General features: G+C 39.8%; 1 protein-coding gene across 1 annotated transcript; it reads right to left on the bottom strand.

The window, feature by feature from the left end:
- Positions 1–9,663: 9,663 nt before the first annotated feature.
- Positions 9,664–12,296, bottom strand: LOC134647832 (zonadhesin-like). The gene is made up of 3 exons (XM_063502156.1): positions 12,043–12,296; positions 10,631–11,960; positions 9,664–10,035 (listed from the first exon to the last, which is right to left on the bottom strand). The coding sequence occupies exons 1-3, from the start codon at positions 12,122–12,124 to the stop codon at positions 9,735–9,737; spliced, it is 1,713 nt and encodes a 570-aa protein (XP_063358226.1). The 5' UTR covers positions 12,125–12,296; the 3' UTR covers positions 9,664–9,734.

Below are 12,296 nucleotides of genomic sequence, written 5' to 3'. Positions count from 1 at the left end.
ATGTATTTGGCAACCGATCCATAGTTTTTTTCTATCGTTAGGCCCAAGACTCTCATTTCTAACATACATAGAGAGAATCATACCAATCACCCTAAAGAAAGGGATGAGTATAATTTTCCTGGTTCTTACAGACTGAAAATTAGTGTCCGATTGAAACCAGATTTTTTTCCAAGAAAATTTTTCGGTTTTGCTTTGGTATCAAATATTATGTTTATGCCTAACACACAGACAAGACATCCTCCAGACTGAGCATAGTAGCGCTACCCCGTCTGCCACAAATATACGGTAGTTTTACTCCATTTTCGAGTCAAAGTGTCTTTGTGTGACGTCCGTGTCTTTGAACGGACCAATCACGGCACGGGACTCGCTCACCTCGTCCCCCGCACCCCAGTATTTTTGGCAGCATCGGTTTCATGAAATAATTGCTCTAAACTCCGTCTAGAGGATTCCTAGTCTATGGCCTAACACGACGAAAAATAAAGAAATGTAAGTTTCGGTTCGGGAGATTTTTAGCCGAAACCGAACCGTACAAGATTTATGCCAAGCCCTGCCAAAACTGAAACATCGGTCGGACAATAATGAAAACTTACTAATATAAAGACAAAGTCGCACAGTAAGGATTAAAATGTCTAATGGCATCAGTTGAATAGTCGCAACATGAAACGTCCTTCTATAATTATCAGTAATTATCGATTTATTGTGACATAATCAATGAAAGTTTTACACAACGCTACATAGATGGCGTCATTATCAATAAATTATCGCGCGTTTCGCGATACGGATACGGACTGAACGATCATACCTTCATTCATAGTAAATAATGGGTTGTTATAACTCGACATAAAGCGACTGATTTATTTACAAGCAGTCCATTGTAATCGGATCTTTAAGACCTAGAGTTAAGATCATAATTGCATTGCACATAGTCTAGCTAGCGAATGTATGAACTAACCACTCTTGGTCACCTTTGTATGTTCCTTAAATATCAATTCGCTAAACTGAAAATTAAATCATGTACTTTGCTGAAAAGTTGTTACACCTGTGTGAGCGAGATAGTCTCTCATTCGTCCCGCTGTTGTCGAAAGAAGTGAAAACAACAGGGCCCTATTTTACTTTGCTAAAGGTTACCATTTTCCAAGTCTTTTTAGTTTCGGTATACTTGATAAAATGTAACTTTGTAAGGTAGGGCCCTGTATCTTTAGGAGCCAGTGAAAATAGTGGTGGCGGTATAGCCTTTATTATAATAACTCTTATGCATCTGACAATAGAGTCGCGGTTAGATATGAAGTTGTCGTTCCATTAATATTACTTAATATATGTATATTTTTCATACTTTCCACCACTTTTTCATCCAGGGCAAAACTGGGGCCCGTTTCATGAAAGCATGTCACTTGTAAATGTAAACTTTCATGACACAGGCCCATGTAATTTATATAAATGTATATTAAGTGTTCATAGGCAGGTCGATTGTAAAAGTCGATTAAATAGTGTAGTTTATGGATATAGGGGGTCATTTTATTTCCAGTTCATTAGGTACACTTTATTTATTGGGATTATTTATGTTATTTCTAGTCTGAATAACGAGCTGCTTATAAGAGAAAATGTCCTAAAATTTCCATACATACATTTGTCGATCTTTCCATTCCGTTACCGTCATATAAAGGCTATGAAAAGCGGTAACGGAATAGGAAAAAATCTTGGAACTCTTTTTTTCTCCTATTAAAGTCGTAACTGACTACCGCACCGCACCGCGACCTTTGTGCGCCGCACCCAAGTCAGATATCTCTTTCTCGCTCTCACTTCTGGGTGCGGCGCACCAAGGTCGCGGTGCGGTGCGGTAGTCAGTTACGACTTTTAGGACTGAAAAAGCTCGTCATTCTAAGTAGAAATAACATATAAACTACGAAAAAAAAAGTTTAGTGTACAACTTAAAATAAAATGGCCGATAGCGCATGTATATCGGGTGTGATCACTAGCGAATCAACCCAGGGCTAGTTCTCAGTTTGTCGTTCTCTTTCCAACCAGTCAAGTGCGAAAGAGATACGATAAACGCTACACTAGCGCCGTACGAAGGGATATGAAATATTTACCTTCTAGATATTATGAATTAAATATTTATGGAATTGTTTATTGGAATAATTGTTTTTAAAATATATCTTATTAATGGTCCAACGAACGTTTCAATGAGTTTTCTCCAGCCTACTACTAAGACTGATCCTTTCCCTTTCAAAGATAATTTGATTACTAACAACTTCTTTTCTAAACTGTTTTTTCTGTTCTAAATTGAAACTTAAGTATCTTTCAATGAGGTTATCTTTCAATCGTAGTATGAAAATAAGCTTGTTCGGATACATTCGTTTGTATTTGTGTTAAAAATAGATAAGAAAAATAGATTTTAAAATAGATAGAGTCAACTTGATGGATCTCTAATACAAGAGTTTTTAGATCTTGATTCCTATTTATCCTCCTTCGTTTGTTACAATAATATATCCTGTATGATGATTCGTATAGTAACAGTACAGATAGCGAGAAATTTAAAAGAGACACTTTGCGGGACATTACGTGAGCTCTAATAAAAATGGGGCTAGCTTTGCTGAGATTTACTAACGGAACATCTTGCGATATTTTGCGAGTGGGTCATAAAAACAACTATGTATTATTTTAGGCGTTCAGTTCAGAGGCCTATAAATAGGTCTCCCGTTCCATTGGATATTGAATCATTAATTTAACAAGTCAAAATTCCATTTAATAAAAGAGGGACGGGTATTCTATCTCGCCGCGAGATACTGTCGCGCCAATCATGTGCTAGCCCGGCACAGGCCTATAAAAAGAATCATTAATTTAAGAAATCAAAATTCCATTTGTCTTGGCAAGTTTTGACAGGGGGGTTTTGAAACTGATCCTTTTGGACATTCTCGGCTTCGTTCGGCTCAGCATTGCTCTAAGCATTATTAGGGTTCGCACATCTTGACGTGCCTTTGCGCGTACGAGCACAGATAAGATAATAAATTGAATTTTGACAACCCTAAATAGCCGCAAGGGATAGTACCATACATAAGAAAGGGACAGCGTGATTCGTCCCCGAATCGCTGTCAAACTTCGGTTTTGTAGGAAGTTTCTTTTCTGTACGGCAGTGTAAACTATTACTTATTCAGTGGTTTTGATTCGTGGGCGGCTATAACGTCTAGTCGATCTCTTATGACTTATGACTCAAGAAACTCAATGACTTGATTGACTTGATAATTCACGTGCAAAGTTTAAGTAAACTAATGTCTTGTGTCCTGAACGCCACAAGGCGTGTAAATTAGTAAAGTCAATGGAGATTTTCCGTAGTTCAAGGATAATGTTTAGTACAAGTTTAAATCATTATGTCTTGTCAATAAAGTAAATGTAAAAACCAAATTTTGATATTCTTCTTGGGCAAGGAAAAGCGAATAGAATGCTATGTGAACTTCGATCTGTATTTGATATCACCAATTTTTAATGCATTCGTGAAAGTACGGTTTTCATAACGGTCGATGAGTTTCATATTTCAGTTTAGGGTGTTCGAATAGTACGATGCATATATTTATTATAGTACTAGCGACCCGCCCCGGCTTCGCACGGGTTAACAAATTATACATAAACCTTCCTCTTGAATCACTCTATCTATTAAAAAAACCGCATCAAAATCCGTTGCGTAGTTTTAAAGATCTAAGCATACATACAGACAGACAGCGGGAAGCGTCTTTGTTTTATACTATGTAGTGATTTTAGTGAGTAGTGTATGGTGACAGCTGTCGTCCCTGCTACATATTTTGTGAAAATAAGGGCTAAATTAGTTTGATTATAACCATATGAAACAGCTGATACATGTTCATTGTTCAATCCATGTAGATATTCATATTAGTAACTAACACTACCACCCAGAACTTTTTAGGCAACCTGATCTGAACCTTAACGGATAATTAAATACGATTGAAATTCCTGTATCTTATAAAACTGCTTGATCATCGTCGTTTGACCGCAGTTACTGACCGACCGAGATTCGAGATCACAAAAAACCGGTATTTCCTTATGGAGAGATTTTTTAGGCGGGTTTCCACTGTAAATATAGCATCCTTTAAAATAGATATTACCTATTGCTCGTCAGTAGGGTTCCGTGCCCAAAGGGTAAAAACGGGACCCTATTACTTATTAAGACTCCGCTGTCCGTCTATGTGTCACCATGCTGTAACTCATGAACCGTGAAGTGAATGATGATGAAGTTGAAATTTTCACAGATGATGTAATTCTGTTTCCGCTATAAGAACAACAAATACTAAAAACAAAATAAAATAAATATTTAAGTGGGGCTCCCATACAACAAACGTGATTTTTGCCGTTTCTTGCGTAATGGTACGGAACCCTTCGTGCACGAGTCCGACTCGCACTTGCCCGGTTTTTTATTACTTCTACAAAAACACTCGCAAATCATCTCATTGGCCCTTTTGGAAAAAGTCACTATCCCTTCTATAACCTCTAGCGGCCCACCATACAAGGAAAATTGGCAATCGAATTTGAATCCATGGTATTAGAAAATAGAGTTGAATTTGTTTTGTTTTAAAATCGAACGTAACATAAAAAAGCAACTCTGTTCCGTTTTATTAATATTCAAATTTAATTGGAGGTAATTTGTGCTACATAGTATTAGGACAAAGAGGATAAATGGCTCAATCCGTAATCTCGTAAGACGTAAGTTCCTGTTAGTGATCCATACAGCAAACAAATAAGATACCTACATAGGTAAGTACACAAGTATATTTCGACAGGTGACAACCTAAACTCTCAAATTACTAACCCACAAAAAAGAAAAGAGCGTGCTCCCATCTTAAATGCCGGAAACGCACTTGCAACCCCTCTGGTGTTGCGGGTGTCCATATGTGACGGTAATTGCTTACCACCATCAGGCGATTCGTATACTCGTTTGCCTTTTCGTATGTTCGTAAAAAAAATCAAAGCCATAGTACCTACATTGAACAGTAATCTTACCTTTAAACATAGACTAGGAATCCTCTAGACGGAGTTTAGAACAATTATTTCATGAAACCAATGCTGCCAAAAATACTGAGGTGCGGTGGACGAGGTGAGCGAGTCCCGTGCCGTGATTGGTCCGTTCAAAGACACGGACGTCACACAAAAACACCTTTACTCGAAAATGGAGTAAAACTACCGTATATTTGTGGCAGAGGGGGTAGCGCTACTATGCTCAGTCTAGAGGATGTCTTGTATGTGCCTTTAAACGAGCAATTGTTGTATATTTATTTATAAATATTTTGGGGATCTCAGAAACGGCTCTATTTCGATGAAATTTGCTATATGGGGGGTTTAGGCGGCGAAAAATCGATCTAGCTAGATCTCCTGGGAAAACGCGCATTTTTGAGTTTGCTCGGTCTCCCACATGTATTAAAACAAGGTTGTGTGTATGTATTTATGTGTTTGCAATTAGTGAGTTTTTGTTGTCACCCGACGATTTAATGACAGGAGGAGGACAATCATAATCTAAAACAATATTTATTTTCTTAAATGTAATTCTGAGTAAAGCGGAGAAGGCAAGTATAGATGGTAAAGTGTGACAACATGCGTAATTCTAATTAAGAAATTAGTATTCATGGGATGCACTGACAATCCAACCTATAGACTAAGCTTAGGCCAATTCTTTCATGAAACCGATGCTGCCAAAAATACGGGGGTACGGGGGCACGAGGTGAGCGAATCCCGTGCCCTGATTGGTCCGTTCAAAGACACGGACCAATCACGGCACCGGATTGATTCGAAGATGGAGTAAAACTACCGTATGTGTGGCAGAGGGGGTAGCGCGACTATGCTATGTCTAGAGGTTGGATTGTCTGTGATGGGATGTATTGTGTTTATGGGTTTACATGTCTAAATAAGTATATAAATGTTTATCATAAATTATAAAAAAAATACCAGCTAACTGAATCAGCTTACTGATTTCTTTCTTTCATTATTATAAAGTATTTTTAAGGGTTTGTTTATAATTATAGTCATGTCATGTGCACGCGGATTTATAAAAGTACACTTGAGATTTGCATTGCTTAGTGGCATAGCAACTTTTCACGACCACCGAGAGAGACGCAACTACTATAGGCTACATTCCTACTAGTCAAATCAGCTTCTTTTTTAGAACTGTCAAAACGATTTGCTAATATGGAATTTATATGAAAACGAATGTAGTGACGTCACGGTAAACTCACGCACTTTTTATATTTCAATAGTAGAGCATTTAATTTACACTTCAAAAATATAGGTAGTTAACTGATTAAACATACAAATTATAAACTAAAATAAACCTAAGAATGAGTAAAAGTAACTTAACAAATAAAATATCACCCCTATTCAATTCGATTTATTAAATACAAATTGTGTTTAAAAATAGCTGTCTATTTTTTTCTAATAATTATCTGGTGCTTTATTTCGTGCACGGTTTGAAATAATTTATTTTAAGTACAGGAAACATCCCTATTGCTGAGTGCGAGAATAGCGGGGCTTAACTACCACAAATATACTTATTAAATATATTAAAAACGGGTCATTCGCGTATTTTAAGTCGAAAACGCTCGACATGTTTCACTCCGTACTGAGTAGTGTCATCAGGAGCTTGCGTTGACGGTGACGGACCGGCGCAGTCTGCGCAAGCTCCTGATGACACTCCTCGGTACGGAGTGAAACATGTCGAGAGTTGGTGACCCGTTTTAAATATATTTAATATGTCTGTGTCTCACGGAAGTTTTGTCACATCGATACTTATTCTAAAGTGTACCGATTTCATTGATTTTGAGCATAGGAAGGAGGCATGAGATTATATAATGAGTTATATTTAATTTTTCAAAATTCGTCTTCGTAATAAAGTCACTAATGTAACTAAACTTGTTTAAGAATAAAATGTTATTAAATTTTAAGTATTATTAAAATTGATTAGGTATACTAAAGTATATATTATTATTATGTTTACGAGTTTTACTTTAACATTAAATAATGTTCACTAAATTTTGGCAAAGTTTTTAATGTTATTACGATTACTAATTGAGGTATTACCTCAATTAAATTGGGTAGGGGGCAACATGGATTTATATATTTTATCTATTCTCCTATGTATCTATTGAATGAGTAAATAAAATCAGGATGTCATCTTTTAGTTCATTTCATTCAGTGCACTTCAGCTCTCGTGAATACTAAAGCTCTGGTTTCCTAGGACAGCGTTGCCGTCATAATAGCGGCCGTAATACAGCGGTGATGAAAAGACACTAGAACGTTGTCTATGTAAACAAAATGGCGCCGTTTCCTAGAGGGGTGGCGGTGATTGACGGAACATTCTCTTTGCGTCCGTAATATTGCAGCCGCTATATGACGCAATGGTATCCTAGAGCTTTAGGTTCATATTGAGTAAATGCTTGAGAATTAATCTATTCAAAATTAGAATCGCATTTGTACTTATACTAAATAAGATAAATAAAAAGACAACGAATGATAAATCGTCAGCAATATATGTATTCCTGTTGCCCCGTGTAGGATAAATTAATTGGATTATATTTCTATATAGTAGTATCAGAACGCGTGTTGCTATTTAGGTACTCTACATTCTACAACGCCATCGAAGGATGAAATACGTAGGTACGTAAATTAATTATTTAATTCAATCGGACGTTACTTCGCGGAATTTCATACTGTATCTGCTAGATAAATATTTTTCTAGTAATATATTGTTTCAACACTGCTAGAGTTAAAAAAAGCTTTACTTACTAACGAAACGTCATTTTTTGTAAATCGTACTAACATCATAATGCACTGATGCACTTGTTTTCGGTGTGGACCAATTGAAAAATAATTTATAGTAAATTTTGTGTACAAAAGTATCTGATAAATATTCCAACTTTTCGTGTTAATCTTTCAATGTTTTTCATGTATCTAAATGTATAAAAACTTATTTTTTTAGGAAACCATTGTGGACAAGGAAGTCGCTTGTTACATACGTAAATTAAATATACAAATTGTATAGAAATTTCATGCTTTTAATGTGTATTGCCAAATGTTAAGCAGTAGGAGGGTCACAGTAATATGATATATGATTATTGCCAAAGTTATTATATCACCGCAGTAAGATATACATTTGCATGGCACTTTATCATACCTACTTATTACTGTGACCAAAGTATATAATTACATATTTATTAATCTCGGACAAGGTTTATTGTCTCAACTATTATGAACATTATGATTTTGTTCTAGTTGCGCTTTTTGTCATAAGCGTTCACTAAATTGTTACAAATATTATATTTGCCTTTTGTTTTCGAGGCCACGAAAAATATATATCATGTATAAAAAGGTGCGTTATTTTAAGTCGTTTTAATAGATTTTATTTTTTTATTCGCAAAGCTTACATACTTTGTGTTTGTAAAGTCATACTGTAAGAAGTCACTGTGTAATTAACATGTATACTTTTAGGTCGCTTTAGAGTTTTTATGCCAATAAAAATATAGATAAACTATGCGTTTATATATGTCAACCTTTAACACGCTAATGTTGCATAACCAAAAGGTCCCATGCGATTATAGTATTTTATGCAACCGTTGTTTAAGAGAGGTCAAAAAAGGCGAGTGACGTGAGTAACAATTTGAGGCGAAGCCGAAAATTGTTAATAAAGGCGCCACGAGTATTTTTTGACTCAGTTAAACAACGTTGCATACAATACTTTTTCTACGACCAAGCACTTACTTTGAAATAAAATTGTAAATTAAACAAACATTTTTAATTCAAGAAGTAGCAAAAATGGTGGGTACGGGCGGGAAAAGAATGAATGAATGAATGAAATTAAAAAAAAACAACATGTCTATGGTTCACTTATTTGTCAGATATGACATTTAAAATAAGGTTGGCAACACTGTATTTCATTCAATATTTTTTATGTGGTCATTACACGAAGTATCGTAAAATCGCCAAAAAGATACTGCGTGTATGCACAAATTCTTTTTTGGGGAATAGACTAAAGACTTCTCTTGACAACTATAAGGTAGGGTTTTAAAGGTGTGTGCACGACCCTTTAAATGTCAAATAAAAGTACGGGAGTAGAAAAAAATCTTAAAAACTCATTGCAGAAGGCGCTTTAGCTTTAAAAAGAGCTGCACAGAAGTGGCATGGTTTTTAGAAGGCAAGTTTATACGGTAAAATTAAGTACGGACAATACGCACATATTATTTATTTAATAATTTAATTACGTAAATTACATGTTAATACATTTTTACGAATCTGTCTTGTCCTGTACTGTAACCAAAATACATGTTACAAAAATTGTACTGACGTAGCGTTTAAAAAGTTAACTAGCATATAGTATGTGAACTAGAGGTAGATGCCACTATACCTAAATGAGTGATAGACTATGGTACTAAATATTCACAGCCTCCTAATCTTTATAAATATCAGTCAGGTACTTATCTCCCTCGTTCGTAGCGCTATATTCATCTCTTTCCTTCCCAGTGGTTCCTAACCTTAATACACAATACAGAACCACTTAGTAGACCATAAGGTTTATCTCTGGTAAAACCCAAATCTGACCAATGGAGGAGGCAGTGTTGTTTCTTCCGTCTTTTTCCTATCGTTACGATGATTTTGGCTGTACAAGTCTACAACAACAACATCCTAGTACATGGTCTTGGTTAAGGTCTTTCGGTTCGGACCACCGGTTGGAACCTGGCCGCTCATCCAGGGCAGGAGTACTGAGAGCTCGGCACGCACACTTGTCCGTTAAACACTTGCTGCGCAGGACAGGTCAGGTACGTCCTCTCCCCCGTCACACAGAAGTAGTAGCTCTTGCACTCTGTCCCCGGTTGCACGAAGAAGCCATCCTTTTCGCAGCGGCTGCCTCCGTTCTCGAGGGTAGCTCGGCGAGGCGCGCCGCAGTCGTGGTGGATGGGGTCAACGCAGGCTCTGCCGTCGAAGATCTTGCCGCCGAGGCAGGTGAGTGTTGCGAGGCGGTCGCCGCCTTCGCAGTAGAAGTAGCTGGAAGATTAGTAGATTTAGATAGATACTTTCTTCAGCTTTTTATTCTAAGTTAATCAAGGGGACTGTTTGGTGAGTCGTGTTTTACGAATAGCCTATTATTGTTTTAACTTTTGTGAAAATGGTATTATAAAGTTACAATAACTGATCATTCGCTAACGCTTATTGAACAGCAACAGGTAGGTTAGGGTCGACGTTATGCATAATGTAGGTTAGTGTAGTATAATGTAGGTAAAGGTAATGTAGGTATACATTTTTGAATCTTATTTCATTGTCTATGTATGTACCTATAGGTATATTGCTGAAATTAATAAGACGGTTACTTTAAAAGTTTTACCTATACTACAATTAGGTACATATATTTGTATTGAATGATACCGTGTTAAAATACTTCGCATCACAAGACGACATTGTTAAGAATCTACAAATGACATGATGTGATGTGAAAACGCCATTTAGTGAATCTGTTGTTTTTACGACACATTGTTAAATTAAACAGTAATGGGACATTTAGGGATCGGAACTAGACGGTTACCGTAAGCATTTCTTATACGTTAGTAGTAAAAGTTACCTAAGTAGTAGTAGAGGTACATACCTGTTGCAATTAGTTTCGAGGTCGGCATGGTATCCATCAGCCAGCCTGCTGCAGGAGTAGTCATCGTCGCTGCAGCCCGCGCGCGGCGCCGGCACGCACGCATCACCATCGAACGCGCTGCCCGCTGGACACGCGTATGCGGCCTTCTCGCCTCCCGTGCACGCGTAGTACCCGCGGCAACCCGCGCCGCGGGCGCGGTATCGGCCATCCGCGCGTCCGTAGCACCCGTCCGTGGCCAGGCTCGGACAGTCGCGCCAGGCTGTGCCTCCGCGGCAACGCGTGCCGTCGAACACTAGACCGGACGCGCAGGACATCATTGTACGGAGCTTTCCCTCGCAGTGGAAATAACGAGTGCAGTTTGACTCTAAATCCTGGTATGTCCCGCTCGGGCGCAGCTCGCACTCGTCCGCCGGCGTGGGACCTTCGCATGCAAAGGCGCCCGGTGGCACGCAGTTTGTCCCATCGAAGACGAGTCCAGCACCGCACGAGCCACGCGAAACCACGCGCTCTCGCCGGCACTCGTACCAAGATGAGCAGTCGCGCCAGTCTCGATGACGACCGTCGTGGCGATTATAGCATGGGCTGCGAGCGGGAGGAAGACACTCTGTACGATCTGCTGGTAAACATCCTCCAGAAGTGCCATGGCCACCGGCGAATAGCAGTCCGGGTTCGCAAACTCCGCGGCGAATAACGCGCCGCTCCTCGCACACGAAGTATTCTCGGCAGCCAGTCGAGCGGTCTGCATACGCACCGTCTTCTGCGTGCTGACAGAGAGAGGAGCACGTCTCGTCGGAGCAAAAGTCTGCATCACCAGCTGGCAGAGGTATCGCGGCTGAGCGCGGAGGTGGACAAGTGGCCGTAGGGTCGCACGGTCCCCCGCATGAAAGGACCGCGCGTAGTTCAGCCCCGCGGCAGCGCAATGTGCGGCTACAATCATGTGACGAGTCCGGATAATCACCGTCGGGTAAGCCCGTGCATAACGGCTCGTAGCATGTTCCAGCACCGCGAGTGCAAGCCTGACGCTCCAAGTCAAACCACGCGCCCGAAGGGCAGGCGTGTTCTACGGCGGTCCCGTTCTCGCAGCGATAGTAATGCCGGCAGGCGGTGTCGGGTGTAGCGTACGCGAGGGTATCTCCTGGGGCGCAGACGCGACGCACACATGGTTGCTGCCTTCGGGACACACATGCGCCGGCCAACTCGCTGAAAGCACGCCCTGGACCACACATGTAACGGCCGGTCGCTGAGCCGCCGGAGCACCTCACGTACTCCCGACAATCCGTGTCATAGTCTGCGTAAAATCCATCTCTGTTGCACGAAATATCTCCACTGACTGAAACAAATTATCATTTAATTAGTACGGTGAAGTTTTTAGTATGTTACATTGATAGGTAAAATTGAAGTGTTATGCTTACTATCGCATTTCGCGGCGATCGCGACCACAAAGATCGCGGCGAGCCGGCAGAAGGCTCGCGAAGCTCGCGCGCGGGCAGACATGTCGACGGCGGGTCTGCGACTGACGACTCGGCGCCCGCGCCGGGGTTCCTTGACATTCGCACCGCGCACGCCCCCGCGGTAACCCGATCCCTGCGGACCACGGCCCGGATGCAGCCTCCGAGTTAGGAATCTAGACACGCCATGTTTGTCCAACGCCTCTGCTGCTAGTGAA

This window comes from Cydia amplana, chromosome 5 (genome assembly GCF_948474715.1).
Source record: "Cydia amplana chromosome 5, ilCydAmpl1.1, whole genome shotgun sequence".
Taxonomy (NCBI): Eukaryota; Metazoa; Arthropoda; class Insecta; order Lepidoptera; family Tortricidae; genus Cydia; species Cydia amplana.
This window is presented reverse-complemented; position numbering and strand designations above follow the sequence as displayed.